This window comes from Dipodomys merriami, unplaced genomic scaffold, assembly GCF_024711535.1.
Source record: "Dipodomys merriami isolate MVZ:Mamm:240054 unplaced genomic scaffold, mDipMer1.0.p SCAF_1778, whole genome shotgun sequence".
Taxonomy (NCBI): domain Eukaryota; kingdom Metazoa; phylum Chordata; class Mammalia; order Rodentia; family Heteromyidae; genus Dipodomys; species Dipodomys merriami.
In genome coordinates, this window is record NW_027203135.1 from 42,372 (window position 1) to 67,450 (window position 25,079).

The 25,079-nt window shown below is 49.6% G+C and overlaps 1 protein-coding gene across 1 annotated transcript in view; it reads left to right on the plus strand.

Annotated features, from left to right (window-relative positions):
• Positions 1-25,079, plus strand: part of Scn10a (sodium voltage-gated channel alpha subunit 10) — a 40,056-nt gene that overhangs the window by 6,964 nt on the left and 8,013 nt on the right. The window contains exons 7-22 of the mRNA XM_070026431.1: positions 551-614; positions 2,060-2,201; positions 2,584-2,781; positions 3,517-3,687; positions 5,308-5,589; positions 7,284-7,395; positions 8,057-8,295; positions 9,277-9,450; positions 12,281-12,640; positions 13,502-13,948; positions 16,659-16,796; positions 19,162-19,285; positions 20,364-20,515; positions 22,286-22,459; positions 23,487-23,606; positions 24,421-24,705. Coding sequence (XP_069882532.1) covers positions 551-614; positions 2,060-2,201; positions 2,584-2,781; positions 3,517-3,687; positions 5,308-5,589; positions 7,284-7,395; positions 8,057-8,295; positions 9,277-9,450; positions 12,281-12,640; positions 13,502-13,948; positions 16,659-16,796; positions 19,162-19,285; positions 20,364-20,515; positions 22,286-22,459; positions 23,487-23,606; positions 24,421-24,705 — 3,182 coding nt within the window. The remainder of the gene's footprint in view (positions 1-550; positions 615-2,059; positions 2,202-2,583; positions 2,782-3,516; positions 3,688-5,307; positions 5,590-7,283; positions 7,396-8,056; positions 8,296-9,276; positions 9,451-12,280; positions 12,641-13,501; positions 13,949-16,658; positions 16,797-19,161; positions 19,286-20,363; positions 20,516-22,285; positions 22,460-23,486; positions 23,607-24,420; positions 24,706-25,079) is intronic.

Genomic DNA, 25,079 nt, shown 5'->3' on the forward strand with positions numbered 1-25,079 from the left:
GACTGAAAAAAAAGAGAGAACTGGGGGTCCTGAGTTCAAGTGTCAGCACAGACACCCACACAAAAACAAAATAAGGCCCGAGTTTGTTGACCCCAAGAGCTGCTTTATGGATCAAGGCCCTGAATGTCTGTAGAGCGATATACTTGGATCTTTTTTGGTCTTTTTTGGTCCTCCCAGAATGCATCTGCTGCATCAAGTCTAACTTGCTCCCCAGAATCTCTTTTATTTTGATTTTATTTTAGAGCAGTGAATATTGTAGCTAGGTATGGGCGGCTCACGCCTGTCATCTGAGCTTCTCAGGAGGCTGAGATCCGGAGGATCGCGGTGCAAAAGTCCCCGTGGGGCTCTCTGATCTCCAATGAACCATGCAAAAAGCCAGAGGTGGAAGTGTGGTCCAAGTGGCAGAGCGCCAGGCTTGAGAGCTAAAAATAAAAGAAAAGAAAATTAAAAAGCTAAAGAAAGAGCCCAGGCTTTAAGTTAGGCCCTGCTGGAAGCGTCCAGAACCATGGGGGGAGGGGGGAGCCGCTCATGTCTTCCTTTCTTTCCACAGAGAAGTATGTAATCAAGGAAGGTACCTCGGAGCCCCTGCTTTGCGGGAATGGCTCTGACTCGGGGTGAGTTCCCAGCCCACCAGAGCCCCAAGGCCGAGTCTCCCTCTTATGCTCAGTGTTCTCTGGTCAGATACACCGTTACCATCTTGAGGAAAGGTATACTGACCAGGTACAGTGGCTCACGCCTGCCGTCCCAGCTGACTCAGGAGGCTGAGATCCAGAGGATCACAGTCCAAAGTCAACTGGGGACCGGAAAAGCTGATGAGATTCTTCTCTCCAGCGAACCACCAAAACAGCTGGAAAGGGGGATGTGGCCCAAAGTGGGAGAGGGCCAGTCTTGAATGAAAGGGAGCTCAGGGACATTGTCCAGGCCCCAGGATGGCAGAGAGAGAGAGAGAGAGAGAGAGAGAGAGAGAGAGAGAGAGAGAGAGAGAGAGAGAGAGAGAGAGAGAGAGAGAGAGAGAGAGAGAGAATAAGTCATGGCTTCTTGCCATGATCCAAGATCCAAGACTTTGGGACTTAATACAATGATTCATTTAGCCAGTTAACCATTTATTCGTTTACTTAACTATTTATTTAGAGATGGAGGGCTTGTGGCTTCAAGATGTCTCTCTTCCCCATGGGTTCTTGGACAGAATCAGCAAAAGCCCAGAACAGTGGAAGTGTGCAAAGCCCAGAACTCTTCCTGCTCTCTCCTTCCTTTCTCCCCCCTCCCTCTTCCCCTCTTCCCCAACCCCTCCTCTTCCTCCTGCCCTAGTCCCTCCTCTTCCATCTCCTCTCCCTCCCTCTTCCTTACCCCTTCTTTCCCTTCCCATCCCTTCTTCTACCCCTCCCCTCCTCCTTCTCTCTGTCTCTTTCTGTCTCTCCCTCCCTCCCTCTCCTCTTCCTTCTTCTTCTCCATACAACTCTTTAAATACTATTGAAGGATGCAGGGATTTTGTTGTTTGTTTGACAGCGCTGTCCAAACAGGTCTGCCTTGTTTTAGGGTAATAGATTATTGTAATGTAGGTAAAATGGCACTGGAAAGAAAAAGTATATATTTTGACATTCCAAATAGGCTTCAAAAATAAAAGTCAGTGCCAGTGGCTCACGCCTGTCATCCTAGCTACTCAGGAGACTGAGATCTGAGGATCATGGTTCAAAACCAGCCTGGGCAGTAGAAAACCAGAAGTGGTGCTGTGGTTCAAGTGGTAGAGCGCCAGCCTTGAGCACACAAGAGATCAGGGACAGCGCCCAGGCCCTGAGTTCAAGTCCCAGGACCAACAGCAAAAAGGAGGAGGAGAAGGAGGAAAAGAAGGAGGAGGAGGAGGAGGAGGAGGAGGAGGAGGAAGAGGAGGAGGAGGAGGAGGAGGAGGAGGAGAAGGAGGAGGAGGAGGAAGAAGAAGGTCACCTTGAACTCTAATCTCTGATGTCCAACTCTGTGGGTTTTCCGCTGACTTGAACTGCTTTGTATTCAATAAACAGAGGCTGTCAAATCAATAATTGTTTTTTTTTCCTGCTCACCACAGCCACTGCCCTGAAGGCTCCATCTGCCTTAAAACTTACCAAAACCCAGATTACAACTACACCAGCTTCGATTCCTTCGCCTGGGCCTTCCTGTCCCTCTTCCGCCTCATGACGCAAGATTCCTGGGAGCGTCTGTACCAGCAGGTATGGACTTTGTGTGTGTGTGTGTGTGTGTGTGTGTGTGTGTGTGTGTGTGTGTGTGTGTGTGTACGTGTGCTGGTCCTGGGGCTTGAACTTAGGGCCTGGTGCTGTGCCACTTCTGGTTTTCTGGTGGTTGATTGGAGATGAGAGTCTCACAGTCTTTCTACCCAGGCTGGCTTTGAACCGTGATCCTCTAGATCTCAGCCTCCTGAGTAGCTGGGATGACGGGCATGAGCCACCAGGGCCTGGCTCCCCAGGCAGACCCCACAGGAGGCTGGGGGGGATTTGTGGGTATGGCTCCCCTCTTCCTGGAGTCTGAGGGTGCGGGTGGGGGACCCCTGTACTATGAATCCGGGCACCTCTTTGCTTTCCCTTGCACCTGCAGACCCTCAGGGCATCTGGGAAGATGTACATGATCTTCTTCATGCTGGTCATCTTCCTGGGCTCCTTCTACCTGGTCAACCTGATCTTGGCCGTGGTCACCATGGCCTATGAAGAGCAGAACCAGGCCACCATGCTGGAAATCGAGGCGAAGGCGAAGAAATTCCAGGAGGCCTCTGAGTTGCTGCAGAAGGAGCAGGAGGTGGGTAAGGGGGTTCAATAGTTGGGGGGGCCACTTGCAGAGAATATATAGTGTCATCCCTGGGACTTGAACTCAGGGCCTGGGCACGGTCCCTGAGCTCTTTGTGCTCAAGGCTGACGCTCTGCCACTTTGAGCCAGATAGATGGCGCCACTTCCGGTTTCCTGGTGGTTGATTGGAGATGAGAGTCTTATGGACTTTCCTGCCCTGGCTGGCTTTGAACTGTGATCCTCTAGATCTCAGCCTCCTCAGTAGCTAGGATGACAGGCTTAAGCCATCAATGTTCAGCTAGGGAGATGTGTCTTAGCTTCTCAAGAGGCTGAGATCTGAGGATCACAGTTCAAAGTCAACCCTGGGCAGGAAGCCCTTGAGACTCTAATCTCCAGTGAACCACCAAAAGACTACAAGTCGAGCTATGGCTCCAAGTGCTACCCTTGATCACCAAAGCTCTGGAACAGTACCCAGGTCCTGAGTTCAAGCCCTAGGTCTGGCACCCAAAAAATGAGGGGACCAGGTGGGGCCCCCCAGCAGCTACCAGCGACTGAGTGACAAAGGGGACCCTGAGCTGGTCACTTCATCCTGACCCCAGCACGGTACAGCCCTGACCCTTTCCTGTCCTCCGTCTCCGATCCTCCACCCCTGTGGCCTCTGTGTCTAGGACACACATGCGTGTTCATTCAACCTGGCTCAATCTGCTCTGTCTCTGTCTCTCTCTGTCTCTGTCTCTCCTTCCCCAGGTGTTGGCATCGCTGGGTATTGACACAGCCTCGCTCCATTCCCACAATGAATCACCACCAGCTACCCAAAACACCAATGACCCCAGAAGGCACGGATTGAAAGCCAGGGTGTCCGAGGGCTCCGCCGACAACAACTCTCCCCAATCGGAGCCTTACAACCAGCGCAGGATGGTGAGAGTTCGAAGCTCCGCTCAGAGCCTTGGTTTTCGGGGCAGCTGCAGGAGACAGTGGTGGGCTGAGGAGAACTTTGCCACAGGGTGAGACGCAGACATTAGGAGAAATTTCAGCCAGGTGCTGGTGGCTCACGCCTGTCATCCTTAGCTAATCAGGAGGCTGAGATCTGTGGATCATGGTTTAAAGCCAGCCCGCGCAGAAAAGTCTGTGAGAGTCTTATCTCCAGTAAACTAGGAGAAAGCCAGGAGTGAAGGCGTGGTTCAAGCAGGAGAGCATCAGCCTTAAACAACAAAAAGCCAAGCAAGAGTGTAAAGCTTTGAGTGCAAGTCCCAGTACCAGCACACATGCATGCACACACACACACACACACACACACACACACACACACACACACACACACACACACACACACACACACACACACACACACTTGTTGGAATTGCAAAACATGGGAAAAGAGAATACAGGATGACCCTTATATGGCAGCATTGTGCTCCTAGTCAGGTAGCATTGGAGCAAGAGTCTAGGTTTGTAGGGAAAATGGATGTCCACCATGTTTGTGGACAGGGAGGGGCCGCGTCTCTAGGGGAAATCTGATTGGCTGCTCCAGAGTTGGTGGGCGGAATTTCCCTGTCCTTGGTGCTGAAATCACTCCTAGAATTTCCGTTTTCTTCCTTCCTTCCTTTCTTTCTTTTTCCTTCCTTCCTTTCTTCCTTCCTTTCTTTCTTCCTTCCTTCCTTCCTTTCTTTCTTCCTTTCTTTCTTTCTTTCTTTCTTCTTTCCTTCTTCCTTTCTTTCTCTCTTTCCTTCTTTCTTTCCTTCCTTCCTTCCTTTCCTTCCTTCCCTTCCTTCCTTCCTTCTTTCTTTCCTTTCTTCCTTCCTTCCTTCCTTCCTTCCTTCCTTCCTTCCTTCCTTCCTTCCTTCCTTCCTTCCTTCCTTCCTTTCCTTCCTTCTTTCTTTCTTTTTCTTTTTGCTCAAGGCTAGTGCTCTACCAGTTAAGCCACAGCTTTACTTCTGGCATTTTGGTTGGTTCATTGAAGATAAGATTCTCATGGACTTTGAACTGCAATCCTCCAGATATCAGCCTCCTGAGTAGCTAGGATGACAGGCTTTGAGCCACTGGCACCTGGTCTATGAGACTCTTACCTCTAGTGAACCACCAAAAAGCTAGAAGTGGAGGCTCATGTGGTAGAGGGCTAGACTTGAGTGGAAAGCTAAGGCCCAGGGCTGGGAAGGTGGCTCAGTGGTAGAGCGCTTGCCTTGCATGTCTGAGGCTCTGGGTTTGATTCCTCAGCACCACATAAGCAAAAAGAAAAAAGCTGGAAGTGGTGCTGTGGCTCAAGTGGTAGAGCGCTAGCCTTGAGCTGAAGAGCTGAGGGACAGCGCCCAGGCCCAGAGTTCAGCCCCCACCACCAGACCCCCTCCAAAAAAAGAAAAAAAAAGCTAAGCCCCAGCGATCAGGCCCTGAGTTCAAGTCCTAGCACCAGCACACAATGAATAACGGTGATAATGAGGATCGCAGGAAGTGAAGAGGGCAGAGGTCACTATGCTCTTGATTGATCACATGACCAGCCTCCAGCCTGTCTCTCTCCCTGCTCATGACTGGGGCGATGCCCAGTCCTTCCTAGGCCTTACTGCGGGGAGACGCCGAGCCAGCCATAGCAGCGTGTTTCATTTCCGAGCACCTGGGCGAGAAATTTCCTTCTCCGATGGGATCAGTGACGATGGAGTGTTTCATGGAGATCCCGAAAGCCAACGCGGCCCTGTGCTAATGGGCAGGGGTCCTGGACCACAAGACCCCCTTCCCAGAATCCCACTGCCACAACCCCCCAACTCTGGCTCTGGATATGGGGATGGGGGAACTATCATGTTACCTGTTCCTGGAGCCACGGATGTCCCGGTGAGTTTGTATACTCCATTTGCTCCTTAGGTGAGGGAGAGGAATATCTTCTTAGACTTTTTTTGGACATCAGTCCTAGGACTTGAACTCTGAGCTTGCGTGCTGTCCCGTGAGATCAAGGCGAATACTCTACCACTTGAGTCCCAGCGCCACTTCCAGTTTTCTGGTGGTTCATTGGTGAAAAGAGTTTCACAGACTTTCCTTCCTTGGGCTGGCTTTGAACTCCAATCCTCTAGCATCTCAGCCTCCTGAGTAGCTGGGATGACAGGCGGGAGCCATCAGCATTCAGCCTGCTTTGAATTCCTTAACAGAATAATTGGCTTGAGCCCTGTCATTTAATTTGAATTCTCCCTCCAATTTCAGTAATGAGGACTCAAGTGTTTTTGATTTACCTTCTCTGGCTAGCCAGAGGGAGAAACAGAGCAAATTGCAAATAATGTGAGCGCTACTGACTTAAGAAAGGCTTACAGAATTGTGTTCTCTCAATGTGGTTAGATACTGTGGGATTCAAGATGCCAGCAAGCAAAACAAAAATGAAAACAAGAATTGTCTCCACCGGTACATGAAAAAGAAATCTAGCATTTACATATGGGAATGAAAGAGTGTGGTATTGTGAGAAAACCCATCTTTTCTATCAAAGTAAATTTGCTTCCATTCTGTGAGTCTCCAGAGACATGTTTCTCTGAATGGTTCCTGCCTGGACCAGTGGCTTGAACCTTGTGAATTACTTTAGTGACATCCATCCTTTTCCTGAGCATTTGAATGAAGATGTCCAGAGAGGAGCTCCTGGAATATTCTTACATCCTGTTAATTCAGCCACATCCTTCTGCAGACTGTGAACCTGAGCTCAGCCAATAGGAGTAGAGGGGCCTGAGCTTGGCCAATAAGAGCAGAGGAGGCTTGAACTTGGCCAATGCGGGCTGAGGGGACTGAGCTCAGCTAATGGGAGCCAGAGGGACCTGAGCTCAACCAATGGGAGCAGAAGAGGCCTGAGCCCAGCCAATGGGAGCAGAGGGGTGGAACCTGATGGGCTAGGGATAAAAAGGGAGCAGCCAGCCTGCTCTGTGTTGCTTGCTTGCCAGGTTTTTGGGCTGATCGCGCTGCAGACTGCGGAAATAAACTTTGCCTTGCTGAGCACATCCAGACAGGGCTTCAAAGATGGAAGATTCTGGTATACAATGTTGTTGTCCACTCAGCTCCTATTAACAGAATAACCACAGGCAACATGAGACTGAGGATCCACAGGAGTTGGTCTCTCAGAGCTCTGAAGATTGGAGTTTCAAGGTCAAGTGGATGACAGATTCCACTGTGTGGGGAGGTGGGAGAGCATCCTCCACCTGGACTCCAGAGATGACAACTTCTTGTTGCTCTCTGGTGTGTGTGTGTGTGTGTGTGTGTGTGTGTGTGTGTGTGTGTGTGTGTGTGTGTGTCTGTCTGTCTGTCTGTCTGTCTGTCTGTCTGTCTCTCAGCTTGAACCCAGGGCCAGGGTGCTGTCTCTGAACTCTTCTGCTCCAGGCTAGAGCTCATTACCAAGGATTCTCCCTCCACAGGGAAGCTTGCAACCATGAATCTGACCAGCAGGGAACCTGGGGCCTGATTCATCCCTGTTAAGAGTTCAGGTTGAGGATGGGGATGGGGTAGTTTCTCTTGATTTTGGTGTTTTTTAATTTTTCTTTTTGGTTCTGTCTCTTCAGGCATGTGACCCAGGAGACAAGCCCATCTTCTTATCAGCAGAATATGTGAACGAACCTTTCCGAGTCCAAAGGGCAATGAGTGTGGTCAGTATTATGACCTCAGTCATCGAAGGTGAGTTGTGATCCTCCGGATAGCTGTCTTCTGTGCTAGTGTTTTCAAATCCTGAATATGCCTCCTCCCATTGTGGCCTGCTCCTTTTACCCATATGTGTGTGTGTGTGTGTGTGTGTGTGTGTGTGTGTGTGTGTGTGTGTGTGTGTGTGTGTGTGTGTGTGTGTTTGGGAGAGGGTGTAGTAGAGTTGCTCTTTTAATATTTTTTGTGTTGGTACTGGGACTGGAACTCAGGTCCTTCTCATTCTTGCTTAGCCTTTTTTTGCTCAAAGCTGATGCTCTACCCTTTGAGCCACAGATCCACTTCCAGCTCTTTGTGTGTGTGTGTGTGTGTGTGTATTCATTGGAAAAAAGAGTCTCATAGACTTTCCTGCCTGGGCTGGCTTTGAACCCAGGTCCTCAGTTCTTAGGATTACAGGCATAAGCCACTGGTGCTGAGCAATTGTGACAGCTTCCCCCTCACCCCTGCAGTGGCAGAGCTAAAGGGATTCAGCAAGGAGGGGTGACCAAGGGGATCTGGGGTGCTGAGGCAAGATGTTCATTAAGCCCAGTGATGTGTTATTGATAGAAGGAGACCTGGGCCCTGAGCTGGGGATGGGGGGGGGCGTGAAATCCAAGATGATATGTGATTGACAGCTGTCACTCACCCCTCTGTATGACAGAGCTGGAGGAGTCAGAGCAGAGGTGTCTGCCCTGTCTGATCAACTTGGCTCAGAAGTACCTGATCTGGGAGTGTTGTCCCACCTGGCTGAGGCTCAAGACGTTGCTCTTCGAGCTGGTGACGGACCCGTTTGCTGAGCTCACCATCACCCTGTGTATTGTGGTGAACACAGTCTTCATGGCCATGGAGCACCACGGCATGAGCAGCGCGTTCGAGTCCATGCTGCAGACGGGCAACATTGTGAGTGAGCCAGAGGGCAGGGCAGGGCCAGGGGCTGTGTTGGCCACACCTTATCAACCACCGGCTGATCTCATTGGCTGAAGTCTTAGCCTCATCAGGAATGGGCTGATCTCATTGGCTGAGTGGTGGCCACACCTTCTCAGGAGCGTATGGCTCTCATTGGCTGAGGGCAAAGTGACAGGATGGAAAATGTGGAACAGGGCTCAGGTTGCCTTCCTTAGGATGTACAAGCAAATGAGAGGGAGAAGAGGGATGGAGAGGGAGAGAAAGAGCGAACACTGAGCTAGGTACGGCTAGTTGCACATTACAGACGTTATTACTGTCCCTTGAATTCTCAGGAACCTGTGAGGTTTTTCTCTACAGTGAACCAGCAAAAAGCTAGACATGGAGCTGTGGCTCAAGTGGTAGAATGCCAGCCTTGAGTGAAAAAGCTAAGGGGCCGGGCCTTGAGTTCAAACCCCAAGACTAGGAAAAATATAGATAGATAGATGGATTTGCTGTGTTTTGTTTTGGTTTTGTGCCTATCCTGGAGCTTGAACTCAGGGCCTGAGCACTGTCCCTGAGTTCTTTTCCCCTCCAGGCTAAATTTTACCAGTTGAGCCCCACCTCCACTTCTGGTTTTCTGCTGATGCATTGGAGATCAGAGTCTTACAGATTTTCCTGCCCTGGGCTGGCTTTGAACCATGATCCTCATATCTCAGCCTCTTGAGTAGCTGGGTTGACAGACGTGAGTCAGCGGTGCCCAGCGTTATATATATTTGTTGGTTGGTTGGTTAAGGAAGACCAATCGAGCCAGCAATGATCACCAATTTTCCATTCTCTTATCTCTACCTTTCAAGGGCTGGGATTTCAGGCATGTGCCACAGGCCTAGCCAGGTTTACTATTTGTAAATGAGACTTTCTGACAGTCTTCCTCCCGCCCCCAATGATTACTACTGAATTCAAAGGCCCTACATGATAAAGTTGTGTTTCCATCCACAGGTTTTTACCACGTTTTTTACTGCTGAAATGGTCTTCAAAATCATCGCCTTTGACCCCTACTATTACTTCCAGAAGCGATGGAACATCTTTGACTGTGTCATTGTCACTGTGAGCCTGTCGGAGCTGGGAGTGGCCAAGAAGGGCAGTTTGTCTGTGCTTCGAACTTTCCGCTTGGTAACTTTTTCTCTTGGCCACCAGGAAACTCCCACTCAGATCCAAGGAAGCATTGTCCTGTTTTTGTTTTTGTTTGTCTGTGTGCTTGAACTCAGGGCCTGGGCTCTGTCCCTGAGCTTTATTTGCTCAAGCGGGAATTCTACCACTTGAGCCATAATACCACTTCTGGTTTTCTGGTGGTTCCTTGGAGATAAGAGTCTCAAAGTCTTCCTACTTAGGCTGGCTTTGGACCGTGAACCTCCAGATCTCAGCCTCCTGAGTAGCTAGGATGACAGGTGTGAGCCACCAGCACCTGGCTTTGTTCTTTTTTTGTGTGTCATTGTTGGTCATGGGGCTTGAACTCTGGGCCTGGGCTCTGTCCCTCAGCTCTTCAGCTCAGGGTGAGTGCTCTACCACTTGAGCCACAGCACCACTTGCAGTTTTCTGAGTGGTTTATTGGAGATAAGAGTCTCATGGACTTTTCCTGCCCGGGCTGGCTTTGAACCGTGATCCTCAGATCTCAGCCTCCTGAGTAGCTAGGATGACAGGTGTGGGCTACTGGTGCCTTACTGCTCTTATTTTTAATGGTCTGTATTATCTCCATTTCTGTCAGCTTTTGTCTTTCTGAATAACCATGTTTTCTACTTCATCTCATCATTTTTTTTCATTAACCCAGTCAAGAATCATTAACTTAATAGTTTTCTTCCATGAATCAACTTTTAGGATGTTGCTCCCCACTCTGCCATTGATGTTTTCCCATTTCAATTAATCCTCCTTTTTATCTCAATTGCATCCGTGTGCTACATCTTTTGTTCTTTTCTCATGTTTTACAATGCAATTTTTAGTCGATTTGTTTTTCCAATATATTCATTTGCCAACTTCTATTTCCCCACTAAGAACTCTCATATGTCCACATGTCCTTCTTGTTTTGTGCTAAATATTTCCTAGTGTCAATTTTTATTTATCCTGTAGTTAAAAGGCTAATTAGACTCAGGTGCTGGTGGCTCACACCTATAATTCTTGCTACTCCAGAGGCTGAGATCTGAGACTCGTGGTTCAAAGCCAGTCTGGGCATGAAAACACTGTGAGACTCTTCAATGAACCACCAAAAAGTTGCAAGTGGAGCTATGGTTCAAATGGTAGAGCGCCAGCCTTGAGCACAAAAACTCAGGGACAGTGCTCAGGCCCTGAGTTCAAGCCTCAGTACCAGCACACACATAAAAGACAACTTTGAAATACAATTCCTAATTTCAAAATATACATGGTATTTCTGTTTATCATTATAATATGGGCTTCTAACTTAGGTGTACTATAGTCAGAGAATACCCACTCTTGTGAGTTCTAAGGCTTTGAAACTTTGCTATTTTTTTTTGGCTCATTGTATTGAAAATGTTCTGCTTGGGTGTGGTAGTTTACCCCTGTAATCCCAGCACCAAGGAGGCTGGTGAATTTCAGGGCAGTCTGAACAATATGGCAAAAAACATTCCTCAAAAAATAATAGCCCGGCATTGGTGGCTCACGCCTGTCATCCTAGTTGCTCAGGAGGCCGAGATCTGAGGATCATGGTTCAAAGCCAACTCATGCAGAAAAGTCTCCAGGAGACTATTTTCTCCAATAAACTATTCAGAAAAGATGGCTCAAGTGATAGAGTGCCAGCCTTGAGCAAAAGAAGCTCAGGGACAGTGCCCAGGCCCTGAGTTCAAGCCCCAGGACTGGCAAAAAAAAATATGGTAATGTCCTTTTTACCCACTGCTGTTTGTGGAATCTGGGTTATTTGGTGCAAATATATTTTAAGTGAATCATATTTTCCCAGGAAAGGCAAGCTTTAATGATTGTAATAATGCACCTCCTTCATCTATAAAACAATAACAACCCTATTTTGCTCAAGGCTAACTAAACATGACTTTCTTTTCTTTCTTTCTTTCTTTTTTTGCTTTCTTTGGTTTACATTTTACCAGTTTCTTTTTGTCCTTCCTTTTTTAATTTGTTTTATTTTCTTTTTTAAAGTCCAAGACCAGGATTCGAACTTGGCACCTGAGTTTTTTGCTCACTGGTGGGTGCTCTACTCACTGAACCATGTCTCCAACCCCTTACCCATCCTTTTACTTATAAATTTAGTGTAGTCTTAGGATTAAAAAAAAAAAACATTGGTCTCTTACAAATACTGTATAGTCAGATTTTGTATTCTTTTTTTTTTTTTTGGTCCGGTCGTGGGGCCTGAACTCTGGGCCTGGGCGCTGTCCCTCAGCTCTTCAGCTCAAGGCTAGCGCTCTACCACTTGAGCCACAGCGCCACTTCTGGCTTTTTTCTTTTTGCTTATGTGATGCTGAGGAATTGAACCCAGGGCCTCATACATGCAAGGCAAGCGCTCTACCACTGAGCCACCTTCCTAGCCCAGATTTTGTATTCTTATTCAGTTCCCATGATCTAATCTTTAGCGTCTAGCCAACCTTCCTGATCCACCTATTTAGATATATGTCCATCATTACATCACTCAACCTCTCCCTTCCCAGCCCCTCCTCTATTTGCTTTGTTGGTGGTGGTGGTAGTGGTTTGTTGGGTTTTTTTGGTGTGCCTGTGTTGGGGCTTGAACTCAGGGCCTGGCCGCTGTCCCTGAGTTCTTTTGCTCAAGGCTGGCACTCTACCACTTTGAACCATCCATGGCACCACTTCTGGCTTTTCTGGTTGTTCATTGGAGATCAGTCTCACAGGCTTTCCTGCCCGGGGCCGGCCTCGAACCGCGATCCTCCAGCTCGCAGCCTCCTGAGTTGTTGGGATGATGGGCGTGAGCCTGCAGACCCCAGCTCTGTGCAGCATTCACCTAGTGATTTGTTTTTTCTCCCTCGCACAGCTCCGTGTGTTCAAGTTAGCCAAATCGTGGCCGACCTTGAATACGCTCATCAAGATCATCGGGAACTCTGTAGGGGCCCTGGGGAATCTGACCTTCATCCTGGCCATCATCATCTTCATCTTCGCGCTGGTTGGCAAGCAGCTCCTGAGCGAGGGATACAGAAAAGAGTGCAAGCGCATTGCCGCCCAGGGGGAGCCGGGCCCACGCTGGCACATGATGGATTTCTTCCATTCCTTCCTCATCATCTTCCGCATTCTCTGTGGGGAGTGGATCGAAAACATGTGGGCTTGCATGGAAGTGGGCGAGAAATATATCTGCCTTATCCTCTTCCTCACCGTGATGGTGCTGGGAAATCTGGTGGTAAGCCGTGGACTCCATTTGGTCCAGGGTGGTGGGGGGGCCTGGCATGCCTGTCTCCCCAAAATGCCTTCAGTTTGCATGGTTGGTTGTGGTTTATTTTTAATTTAAAAAATTGGATGCAAAGATCCTGGGGCTTGAACTCAGGGCCCAGGTGCTGTCCCCTGAGCTTCTTTTGCCTATGGCTGGTGCTCTACCGCTTGAGCCACGGCACCATTTGGGGGTTTTTGCGATTAAGTGGAGATAAGGAACGGGGGGGGGGTGGGCCCAGGGACTGAATTCATGTCCCAGCTTGAACTGGTGGTTCACACCTGTCATCCCAGCTACTCAGGAGGCTGAGATCTGAGGATCGTGGTTCAAAGCCAGCTTGGGCAGGAAAGTCTGTGAGACTCTGATCTCCAATGAACCACCAGAAAACCAGAAGGGAAACTGTGGCTCAAGTGGTAGAGCACCAGCCTTGAGCAAAAGAAAACTCAGAGACAGTGCCCAGGTCCTGAGTTCAAGCCCCATGACTGACAAATAATAATAATAATAATAATAATAATAATAATAATAATAATAATAATAATAATAATAATACTTTAAACAACTGGAACCCAGGGCTGGCCCAAGCCTTCTTTCTTGTCCCTCATGTCCCTTCTCTCAAAAAGCTCACCCTCCCCTCTTGTGGAGAGCATGGCACTGTGTCTTATCACATGATTCATGGCAGGGCATTCTGGAACATTCTCTGGACTCCTTATCACATGTTTTCTGGGTATCTTGGAGAAACCCAACTTGTGGCTGTCCGGCTATCCCACACGGAACAGGTAGATCCAAGATGGCGCTCCACGGCTTGATGTCTCCCATCCACTCTTCCTCCTTCAGGTGCTCAACCTCTTCATCGCCCTCCTGCTCAATTCCTTCAGCGCTGACAACCTCGCGGCCCCCGAGGATGATGGAGAAGTCAACAACCTCCAGGTGGCCTTGGCACGGATTCAGACATTTGTCCATCGCATCAGGCGGGCCATTGGCAAATTCTTCAGGCGGGCCTGTCGCTGGGGCTGGCCCAAGGCACGATCCAAGATGGTGGTGAAACTTCCACTCTCCACCAACAGCTCCAAGATGGAGAACCCCCCTGCTGTGGACGGTGTGCGGGCCAGCTTGGATCTGCCCACGCTTGGAGATCCCAGGAACCAACATGGCGACTTCATCATCAACCCAAGTGTGTGGGTCTCTGTGCCCATCGCTGAGGGGGAGTCGGACCTGGAGGAAGAGGATGGTGAGCAGGAAGCTCAGAGTTCAGGACAGGAAATGAGTCCCAAGGAAGTGGAGGTAAGTGTTGGTCCCTCCCAGGGGACAGCCGCAGGAAGTGGGGGAGGGACTTCTGGGGGAGGGGAGAGTGACTCAGGGTAGGAAGGAAATTATGGGAGTGAGGGAGGGTGGTGAGAGAGAGAGAGAGAGAGAGAGACATGGTCCCCAGGATGCTCTTTGTTTGAAGAACCCCTGGGGAAAACGATCAGCAGTGAACTTGACATCCAGAAAGCTTGGAGATCATTGGCATTCCTGGTACCTCAGTAGGTCCTGGAAGAAAAAGAACTTCAAATTCCCCAGGCAGGGGAAAGGGGGGAGCCACACTCAGAATTGCTTTTCCAACAGCTGTGCCTTGGACATGGCCCAGCCCAGGCTCTTAAGCATCAGAGGTGAATTGTTTTATATGGAACAAATAAAAAATGGCACCCAAAGAAGGCATCACGGTCACGTGACTCCCTGACAGAGCCTTTCCTGCTGTGGCATATCCTAGGAAAATGATATGATTTTCTATGTGCCCGTGCTGTGGCTTGAACTCAGGGCCTCAAGCTCTCCCTTGGCATTTTCACCTCCCCACCCACCCTTGACTTCTGTCTCTTAAGTCCCCTGGATTTTCCCACCCAGGGCTGGCCTTGAACCTCCATCCTCAGATCTCAGCCTCCTGAGAAGCTAGGATGACAGGCTGGCGTGAGCCACACCGGTGCCCGGCTGGACATTTCTTTTGGCATCAGAGAATCAAAGGCATCTTTCAGTGCTTTTCCTGATGTACATTTTTTCCCACTCCTCTGTGCAGTTGCTCACAGCTTTAAGCTGGGACCTCGGCCCCCAGGAACTTGTCCTGGGGCTTCAGGGCTTGGTGGCCCTGGACCTTGTGGAGGGCGAGAGTTTCTGTGGGGCCTGTGGGACACGCGCAGCCTGGACAGATGCCAGGTGCTAAGTGGCGTCAGACAGCTGTGCTTGGAGTGCTCTCTCTCTCTGGTTCTTAATAGCTGTCCCTGAGCTTCTCGTAGCTGCTCTTATCAACTGCCAGTTGCCGCATGCCTGTCTGGGTAGCAGCTGAAGGCAGGGCGGGCTCCTCCCCAGGATGGCGGCCTGCCCCATGGGGGCCATGAGGAGTTATGTTGGGTCCTGAGGGCTGGGCTGATGGTCAAGTTCATGACCAGTCCGACTTGCAGGTAGGGTGCAGTGCTCATAGCTCATAACTGACAAAGCTGGCCGGCCTCTGCCAGAGAACTTATGAGTCGTAATCTATGGGGCCGTGGCCGTGGGGTGTATGCAGGGCAGTGGGAACTGGGGTCACACCGTCCCTCTGGACACTGGCAGGTTAACGCAAGGCAGAAGGAAGCAGACATGGGTGGTGTCAGGAGGGGGTCCCGGGAGGGTGGGTGAGGGCGGTGCTGATGGTCAGTGTCCACATGGAGCTGGGTAATTTGAGGGGTGGAGGAGGGTGGAAGGGGGGACACTGACCAAAGGCATATTGCCTTGTACCCCGACATGTTGAACTGAGGCCCCTTCCATGCAATGACTTAAAGATAATTTTAAAAATTATATGTGGCTACATGTAATTCCAGAAATATTATATATAAATGTAATTCCAGAACTATTTATTATATATAATTGCATACATATAGGTAATTATATGACCATGCAAATATATAAGCATTTCAGGGTACATAAGTTTATTATATAATATATGATATATAATATACAATATAATATATGATATATAATATATGATATATAATTTATAAATTAAATACATTTATATACTTTTAATTATAGTTAATTATATAATTATGATTAATTATAACCATAATTATATTATGGTTATATAATATATATTATATAAATATATATAAATATAATATACTTAGATGATATAATTTATATAATTTTCTAATGTAGATCTACATTAGAAAATTATATAAATTATATCATCTAAGTATATATTATATTGTTACATATATTATGTTACATATAATTATATGCATACATTATATATTATATATTTTATATATAATATGTAATTTATTTACATAATTTAATATATACATATTTATGGACATAAATTATATATTATATGTAACTATTATACATAATTAAATATAAATATGTATTCAGTTATATATAGCAATTATAATTATTTACTAATGTAATATAATAATATAATATAATATAATATAATAATAATAATAATATAATATACTAATGTAATATACTAATGTAATATAATACTAATATAATAATTTACTAATTATAATTATTTACTAATTCATGATTGAAATATTCTATTACATATGATAATTATAATTATATATCCAATAATTACATGTGGTCATATATTATAAATATATAATATATGCATAAGCCTATAACACGCATATATGCTTATTGAACAACAGTGAAGTCAACCTTTCCTTCTCAATTTTTGCAGTCAGGGAAAAATGTTCAGAGAGATTAAATAATTTGCCTCTGGTCACACAGCATTGAAGTCATGGAGCTAGGTGTTAAACACTAATTTATTACCTCGTTGGGGAGTCTTCATGCTTATTTCATGCAAATTATATATAGATGTGTGTGTGTGTGTGTGTGTGTGTGTGTGTGTGTGTGTATGTCTGATGAGTTGCATAAATAAGATCCTTAGCTCTAGTCTTGTGCAAAAGCTCCTCAGCTCTGGAAGTGACCAGCTCCAATTGGCTCAGACACCTAAGCTGGGACTCTCTCTCACTGGCAGGAGCAACAGCAGCAATTTGGGAGCCAAGAGGACCACCTGGCCTGTAGGAGCCCAGGATCTGGGTCATCCTTTGAGGATCTCGGCCCATTCCTGGGGGGCAAATGGACAGACAAGGCTGTTCCTCAGGTCCCTGCTGAGGTAAGTGGGTTGGACAATAAAGCATGGACCCCAGACAGAATATTCCAGACTAAAACCCAACCAAGTAGCCTCACCCTCCCAATGTTCCATACAACATTGACAGACCCTCCTCCAGCTGTGGGTCCTGGAGCCAGTTCCCCAGCCTCTCTGAGCCTTTGCTTCTTTGCCTGTACAGCCACAGTGGGTGTTGGGCCCAGTAGCTCACGCCTGTAATACCAGCCGTTCGGGAGGCCGAGATGGCAGGATCTCCATTCAAATCCAGTCCGAGATGGGAAAATCCATTCCTTCTAACCCAAATCCCAGATGTGGAGGTGTGGCTCAAGAGGTAGAGCACCTGCCTTGAGCCCAAAGAGCCTGATCAGGGACAGCTCCCAGGTCCTGAGTTCAAGTCCCGGGACCGACCCAAAAAGTGTACTATCTTTTCTAGCCACTGTAATCGATTTAATTTTTTTTAGTTTCTCTTATTGCTATTATAAAGTAATGGACAGCGGGGTGACAGTCCCAGAAGTCAGGAAACAAGCACATTTCCTCTTGGACCATGTCCCCACCCACAAGGTATAGAGATCATTCTCCACATCCTGTCCAGTGAAGACCAGGGCTGCCTCTGTTCACCCCTCGCCCATTTCTGTGCCCCGTAGGAGAGAGGACATGGTGCCGGGTGTCTCTCTGAGCCTGGCTGACCTCTCCTCACACCACTTGTGCTAGGTCCGTCCAGTTCCCTGCAGATGACGTAATGTTATTCTCTCTGGTGGCTCTGTGAGATTCCATGACGGGTCAGAATTTCACTTGACACCCGGCCCCTGGAGTGTGCGGAGCTGGCGTGAAGGGCCAGAGATAAGGCAGACACCATCCATTCCCGGAATTATCTGGGTCCTCCTGTGTGAGAAATGCCAGCTCCCACCTGTCCACCCACCACTGCCTTGCAAGCCCAGCCCTGGCCAGCCACGGGCTGTGAGGGAGACGAAGGCCACAGGGACGCCCACCACCCTTGGGTGCAGGAGGCCCGTCTCCTTGAACTCAGGGCCTGGGCGCTGTCCCTCAGCTCTTCCGCTCAAGGTGGGCACTCTACCACTTGAGCCACAGCGCCACTTCTGAATTTCTGGTGGTTCATTGGAGATCAGAGTCTCACGGACTTTCCTGCCCCAGGCTGGCTTTGAACTGTGATCCTCAGATCTCAGCCTCCTGAGTCGCTAGGATGACAGGCGTGAGGTGCTGGTGCTCAACTTGGCTTGAATATGGGGTCTTACTCCTTGGCTAGGCCTGCGTGGCTGGAACCCAGCTAGTGGTTGAGGTAGAGAGTCTCTCCTGAATTCTCCCTCCTTTAGGCTAGCCTGGGAATCACTGTGACCCCCCCCCCATCCTGTCTCAGTTTTCTGCCTCCCAAATCGCTGGGATTACAAGCTTGACCTACCACACCTGGCTGCCACCCATCACGGTTGTGTTTCTTGTATATTCTCTTCCTCCCTCCTCCGTGTTTGCAGGACACAGTCCCTGGTGGTTGTCTTGTGAGTTGTTTTCTATTGTTACTGTTGTTGTTGTTGTTTCCTGACCGTGGTCCCTCGGGCAGGCTGGGAATTGTCTATTGGTGACCGATGGGGACCCACTCTGCCATTTGCATCCATTAAGCCCAGCCCTGGGGTTTATTCACAGAAGAGTGGCTTGCACGCCTAATTGACGTTCTTCTGGAAACATTAACGGGCTGCGGCTGGCCGGAGGAGCCAGGCCCGACCCAGGGCACCAGCGCCTGTTAAATGTTCACACACACAAGAGCCTGAGCTTGTCTTTAATGGGTGTAATCACAGGGCCTCAGCTCACCTGCCGGGGCTTCCCTCCGGGCCCAGCCCGGGTGAGGGGTCCCCCAAAGCAGAAGTGCGGTGTCCCAGGCCTGGGACCTGAGGATATGGGTCCCACTTCCTCCCCTTCCTCCTCCCCCTCCTCCTCCCCCTTTTCTTCTTCCTCCTTCCTCTTCCTCTTCCTCCTCTTCTCCTGCTCTTTCTCTTCCTCCCCTTCTTCTTCTCTTTCTCTTCTTCCTCTTCCTCCCTCTTCTCTCCCCCAGGAGCCTTGGGCTCTCACTCAGCTTCTCTGCTCAGCATTGGTACTCTACTCCCTCAAGCCACACCCTCACTTTCTTTGAGGTGATCCACGGGAGATCAGAGTCTCTTGGATTTGTCCTGCCCGGGCTGGCTTTGAACCACGATCCTCCCGATCTCAGCCTTCCTTGTAGCTAGGATGACAGGCGTGTGCCCCCCCCCCGCCCAGTACCCTGTGATCTTGGGGGGGGTCCAGGCCTGTCTCCCCTCCCCAGCCCCCCATCCTCACACCTGCCCACAGCTCGTGCCCCCTGATGCCAGGCTCTGACCCACAGGAGGCGGATGATGTGAGCAGCTCGGAGGGGAGCACGGTGGACTGTGTGGACCCTGAGGAGATCCTGAGGAAGATTCCGGAGCTGGCCAACGACCTGCAGAAGCCGGAGGACTGCTTCCCGGAAGGTAGAGGAGGCCACTGCAGGTCTCACATGCGTGGTGTGGGCACACCTGTGCCCGGCTTCAGGTCGGTGCACGCCTCTGTGGCCAGGCAGTCAAACCTCAGGCCTAGGCCCAGGGGTTAAAGGCATCCCAACCCAGTGCCGCTCCGAGGTTCACGGCCATGGAAGATGGACACATTAGACCTCTGTCCTCAGCATCCCTGGCCAGAACCCTCACTGTGAATTTGTGTGTATGTGTTCATGAGCGTGTGTATTGTGTGTCCCAGTCCTGGTGTGTGTGTATGCGTGTGTGCATGTATGCATGTGCTGGTCCTGAGGCCTGAACTGTCCTTGAGCTCTTTAGTGTGTGTGTGTTTGTCCATCCTGGGGCTTGAACTCAGGGCCTGGGCACTGTCCCTGAGCTCTTGTGCTCAAGGCTGGCACCTGAGCCACAGTGCCACTTGAGGCATACTTCCGGTCTTCTGGTGGTTCATTGGAGATCAAAGTCTCACAGATTTTCCTGCCCCGGCTGGATCCTCAGCTCTCAGCCTCCTGAGTGGCTGGGGTAACTAACAGGTGTGCGCCGCCTGAGCCCCATGACTGGTGTGAGTGGGAAGGGCAGTGGCAGGAGGTCATTCTTCTCTATTCCCAGAAGGAATCTCCCTGCTGGGTGATTTCCTGGCAGGGCTGGAGTGGAAAAAGAAAATTAAAACAGAAAAGATCTCAAGAGAATATCGCTCTGCACGGTGCAGCCTGTCATCCCAGCTGTCCAGGAGGCTGAGACCTGAGGATCCTAGTTCAAAGCCAGCCCGGTGCGAGAGTCTTACCTCCAATGAACCACAAAAATCCAAAGTGGCGCTGTGGCGCAAGTGGTATAGTGCCAGCCTTGAGCAAAAGAGCTCAGGGACAGCCCCCAGGTCCTGAGTTCAAGCCCCAGATCTGGCACACATACACACACGTGCGCACACACACACACACACACACACACACAGAGGAACTGACTCTTAAGACCCAGGACCAGCACACACAGGTTCACGTGCACACACACACATGCACACACGTGTGCGCACTCAGGAACTGACTCTCCTCACCTCTCCCTGCAGGCTGTGTGCGGCGCTGCTGCCCGGGCCTCCCCGCAGACCCCGCCCGCTGCCCGTGGGCCTGGCAGGTGCGCAGAACCTGCTTCCACATCGTGGAGCACAGCTGGTTCGAGAGCTTCATCATCTTCATGATCCTGCTCAGCAGCGGGGCCCTGGTGAGGCCTGGCACGGCCCTGCCACCTCCCTCCCAGTGCAAGCCTCCTGGATCCACACATGGAGGCCGGGGCCGGAGCAGCGGGCTCGCCCTGAGGCCCAGGCCCGCCGTGCTCCACGCAGGCCAGGAAGGGCAGCCTGGGTCTGCTCCCAACTACTCCCATCCGCTCCGCTCTTGGCGCGGGCCCCGCCACCTCCCTCCCAATGCAAACCTCCAGGATCCGCGCATGGAGGCCGGGGCCGGAGCAGCGGGCTCGCCCTGAGGCCCAGGCCCGCCGTGCTCCACGCAGGCCAGGAAGGGCAGCCTGGGTCTGCTCCCAACTACTCCCATCCGCTCCGCAGCCCGGCCTGGCACGGCCCTGCCGCTGCCTCCCTCCCCACGCAAACCTCCCCTGGGCCTTGCTGTCCCCTCGAGCCCTGTCCCCCTTGGGCCTGGCTGTCCCCCCTCCCCTGCCCCTCTCCCAGGTGGACACTCGGGTCCTGCACAGCCGCTGCCCTCCAGAGAGCCTAACAGACTTGCACTGAATTTAGTCTTCTCTATGCTTTTGAGTGCTTTTAATAATAATAATATGAACTTTCCCTTGACCAAAATCAGAGGCAAAACATAAAAAGCCTTCGAAATGATAGAAAAAGGTAAAGGAAACAAAAAATTAAAAATATCATCCCTTTGCCTAGCATGCCACAGAAACTCATGTGGAAAAACATTCAAGAATATCTTCTTGCTTGCTTTCTTATTGATATACAGAGTATTGGATATAGATGTGATGTATTTTATATTATATATTAGAACATATATTTACATAGTTATATGAATATATGTTATTCATATATCTGTCTATAATATGGATATATTAATATATAACACAGATATATATATATTTAAATTATATATTTTTCTTTTTTAATTTTTTTTGGGGGTCTGGTCATTGGGCCTGAACTCTGGGCCTGGGCGCTGTCCCTCAGCTTTTCAGCTCAAGGCTAGCGCTCTACCACTTGAGCCACAGCACCACTTCCGGCATTTTTCTTTTTGCTTATGTGGTGCTGAGGAATCGAACCCAGGGCCTCATGCATGCAAGGCAAGCGCTCTACCACTGAGCCACCTTCCCAGCCCCCACAGATATATATTATAAAATATTATTAGGTATGTATCTACCTATATAATACATAGATTAGATATACATTATTAGATATCTGTCTATACTATACATGTATATTCATATATAACACATATATTAGCTATATATTATATTATTATTGGATACATTATATCTATGTATCTACCTAGAATGGGCTCAGCTCTTAGCTGGCACATACATATAGATATGTAACTATGTTTATATATTATGTATTATATTTATAGCTATATAATAGTATGTGTATATATATCTATATAATCGTGTGTATACCTGGAAGCTGGGTGCCAGTGGCTCATGCCTGTAATCCTAGCTACTCAGGAAGCTGAGATTTGAAGATCTAGGTTTAAAGCCAGCCCAGGCAGAAAAGTCCATGAGACTCTTACCTCCAATTAACCACCAAAATGCTGGACATAAACTTTTGGCTCATATGGTAGAGCACCAGCCTTCAGTAAGAGCTAAAAGACAACACCCAGGCCTTGAGTTCAAGCCCTAATACTGGTGCACACACACACGATAGAGACACTCTCCCCAAAACTGCAGGCAGAGCTGGAGGGGGCTCCTGGCTTCGAGTGTCCATCTGTCCATCTGTCTGTCCATCAGTCAAGACAGCTCGCTCCTCTCTCCTCTGTCCTCCAGGCCTTTGAAGACTGCCACCTGGACCAGAAGCCGGTGGTGAAGGCTTTATTGGAATACACGGACCGCATGTTCACCTTCATCTTCGTGTTTGAGATGCTGCTCAAATGGGTGGCCTATGGCTTTAAGAAATATTTCACCAATGCGTGGTGCTGGCTGGATTTTCTCATTGTTAATGTGAGTGGCTCTGGGTAGAGCAGCTCCACTGGGTCGCCATTGTTGATGTATGACTGGATTTGTTTTATTTTATTTTATATTTTTGTTGCTCATGGGGCTTGAACTCAGGGCCTGGGCACTGTCCCTGAGCTTCTTTTGCTCAAGGCTGGTGCTTTACCACTTGAACCATAGCGCCACTTCTGGTTTTCTGGTGGTTCATTGGAGATAGGAGTCTCATGGACTTTTCTGCTGGGCTGGCTTTGAACCATGATCCTCAGATCTCAGCCTCCTGAGTAGCTGGGATGACAGGTGTGAATCACCAGCACCTAGTTTAATGACTGTGTTTAGTGTCCAGGAAGATCCTTAAGGGTTTATATATATAATTTTATTGTTATGTTAAAGGTGATGTACAGAGGGGTAACAGTTATATGAGTCAGGGAAAGAGTACATTTCTTTGTAGACAATGTCACCCTTGAAAATATTAAGAAAGAAAGAAGGAAGGAAGGAGAGAAGGAAGGAAGGAAGGAAGGAGAGAAGGAAGGAAGGAGGGAAGGAAGGAAGGAGGGAAGGAGGGAAGGAGGGAAGGAAGGAAGGAGGGAAGGAAGGAAGGAGGGAAGGAGGGAAGGAAGGAAGGAGGGAAGGAAGGAAGGAAGGAAGAAAGGAGGGAAGGAAGGAAGGAAGTAAGAAAGGAGGGAAGGAAGGAAGGAAGGAAGGAAGGAAGGAAGGCAAGCCAGTACCTGTCATGCTAGTTACTCAGGAGGCTGAGATCTGAGGATTGTGGTTCAAAGCCAGCCTGGGCAGGGAAGTCCATGAGACTCTCATCTCCAACCAACCATCAGAAAACCAGAAGTAGAGCTGTGGCTCAAGTGGTAGAGCGCCAGCCTTGCGCAAAAGAAGCTCAGGGACAGCGCCCAGGCCCTGAATTCAAGCCCCAGGAATGACAAAAAGAAAACAAAAAGAGATAGAAATTGGAGCGGAGTGAAGGGGTCTCTTCCTTTCCCTGGGCTGTTTCTTGAATCCTGTGCCTGTGTTCTCTGCCTGCCCCCAGATCTCACTCGTGAGCCTCATAGCGAAGATCTTAGAATCCGATGTTCAGTCCATCAAGGCCCTGAGGACTCTCCGTGCCCTGCGGCCCTTGCGGGCTCTGTCTCGATTTGAGGGCATGCGGGTAAGACCCGTCTTATACCTTCTCTGCTTGGCAACCTTTAGCACCTCAGTGTGTGCCAGACCTGGGGTTTGAACCCAAGACCTAGGCGCTGTCCCTGAGCTTTGGTGCTCAAGGCTGGCGCTCTCCCACTTGAGCCACAGCGGCACTTCTGGTGTTTTTTTGCTGGCTTGTTGGAGATGAGAGTTTTTCACCTCACCTAGTCTCAGCCTTGCTGCTTCCTGATGTTGCCAACTAGCTGGGGTTCCATCCTCATCTTCACCATCCTGGGTATCTTGTGTCTCGGTCTCCTGAGCGCTGACTCCCATTTTCATCATCAAGAACACCTTGAGTGCTGGGAAGGTGGCTCAAGTGGTAGAGCGCTCGCCTTGAGCTGAAGAGCTGAGGGACAGCGCCCAGGCCCAGAGTTCAGGCCCCACGACTGGACCCCTCCCCAAAAAAAGAACACATTGAGTTCTCCATCTTTCCATGAGCACAAATGCACTTCTGCATGTGTGTGTGCACGCATGCATGCTGCACACACACCAGCACTGGAATTTGAACTCAGGGCCTTCCCTTCCTGCTTCGATTTCTTTTATTCCCTCAAGGCTGATGCTCTACCACTTGAGCCACCGCTCTACTTCTGGCATTTTGCTGGTTCATGGGAGATCAGAGTCTCGCTGACTCTCCTTGTCCCCCCCCCCCCCGGGCTGGCTTGGAACTGTGATCCTCCAGATCTCAGCCTCCAGTGTCACTGGGTTGACAGGTGTGAGGCACGGCACGTGGCAGGGGTGGTACATGTGAGGCTGCAGGTGGTTTTCTCCATCTCCCCCCTTAGGTGGTGGTCGACGCGCTGGTGGGTGCCATCCCCTCCATCATGAACGTCCTGCTCGTCTGCCTCATCTTTTGGCTCATCTTCAGCATCATGGGCGTGAACCTGTTCGCGGGCAAGTTCGGCCGCTGCGTCAAGCAGACGGACAATGGATTCTTGCTGGTGAATCTGTCGACGGTGGACAACCTGTCCGATTGTCGGGAAAAGAACGACACCGGCCACTTGTTCTGGGTCAACGTGAAGGTCAACTTTGACAATGTAGCCATGGGCTATCTCGCACTCCTACAGGTGGTGAGTCGCCCAGGTGGCCGCTGGATCTCTTCCTGGGCCCTGCAATGGGTGGAGAGCCCTGATACTCACCCACAGGGCCAGCACTGCATGAGAGCTGAGGTCCATCTCCAGGACTACAGGCAGCACAACTTAGCTAGGCAATCTCGCTGGAGAGTGTGGTGTCACAGGGGCTACACTGAGATAACCGCACCAACAGGAGACAAGGCTGGCACCAGTCGCCTGAGCTACTCGGGAGGCTGCGATCTGGAGGATTGTGGTTCAAAGCCAGCCGGGGCAGGAAAGTCTGTAAGACTGTCATTTCCAAAGAAACCACCAGAAAACCAGAAGTGGCGCTGTGGCTCAAGTGGTAGAGCGCCGGCCGAGCAAAAGAAGCT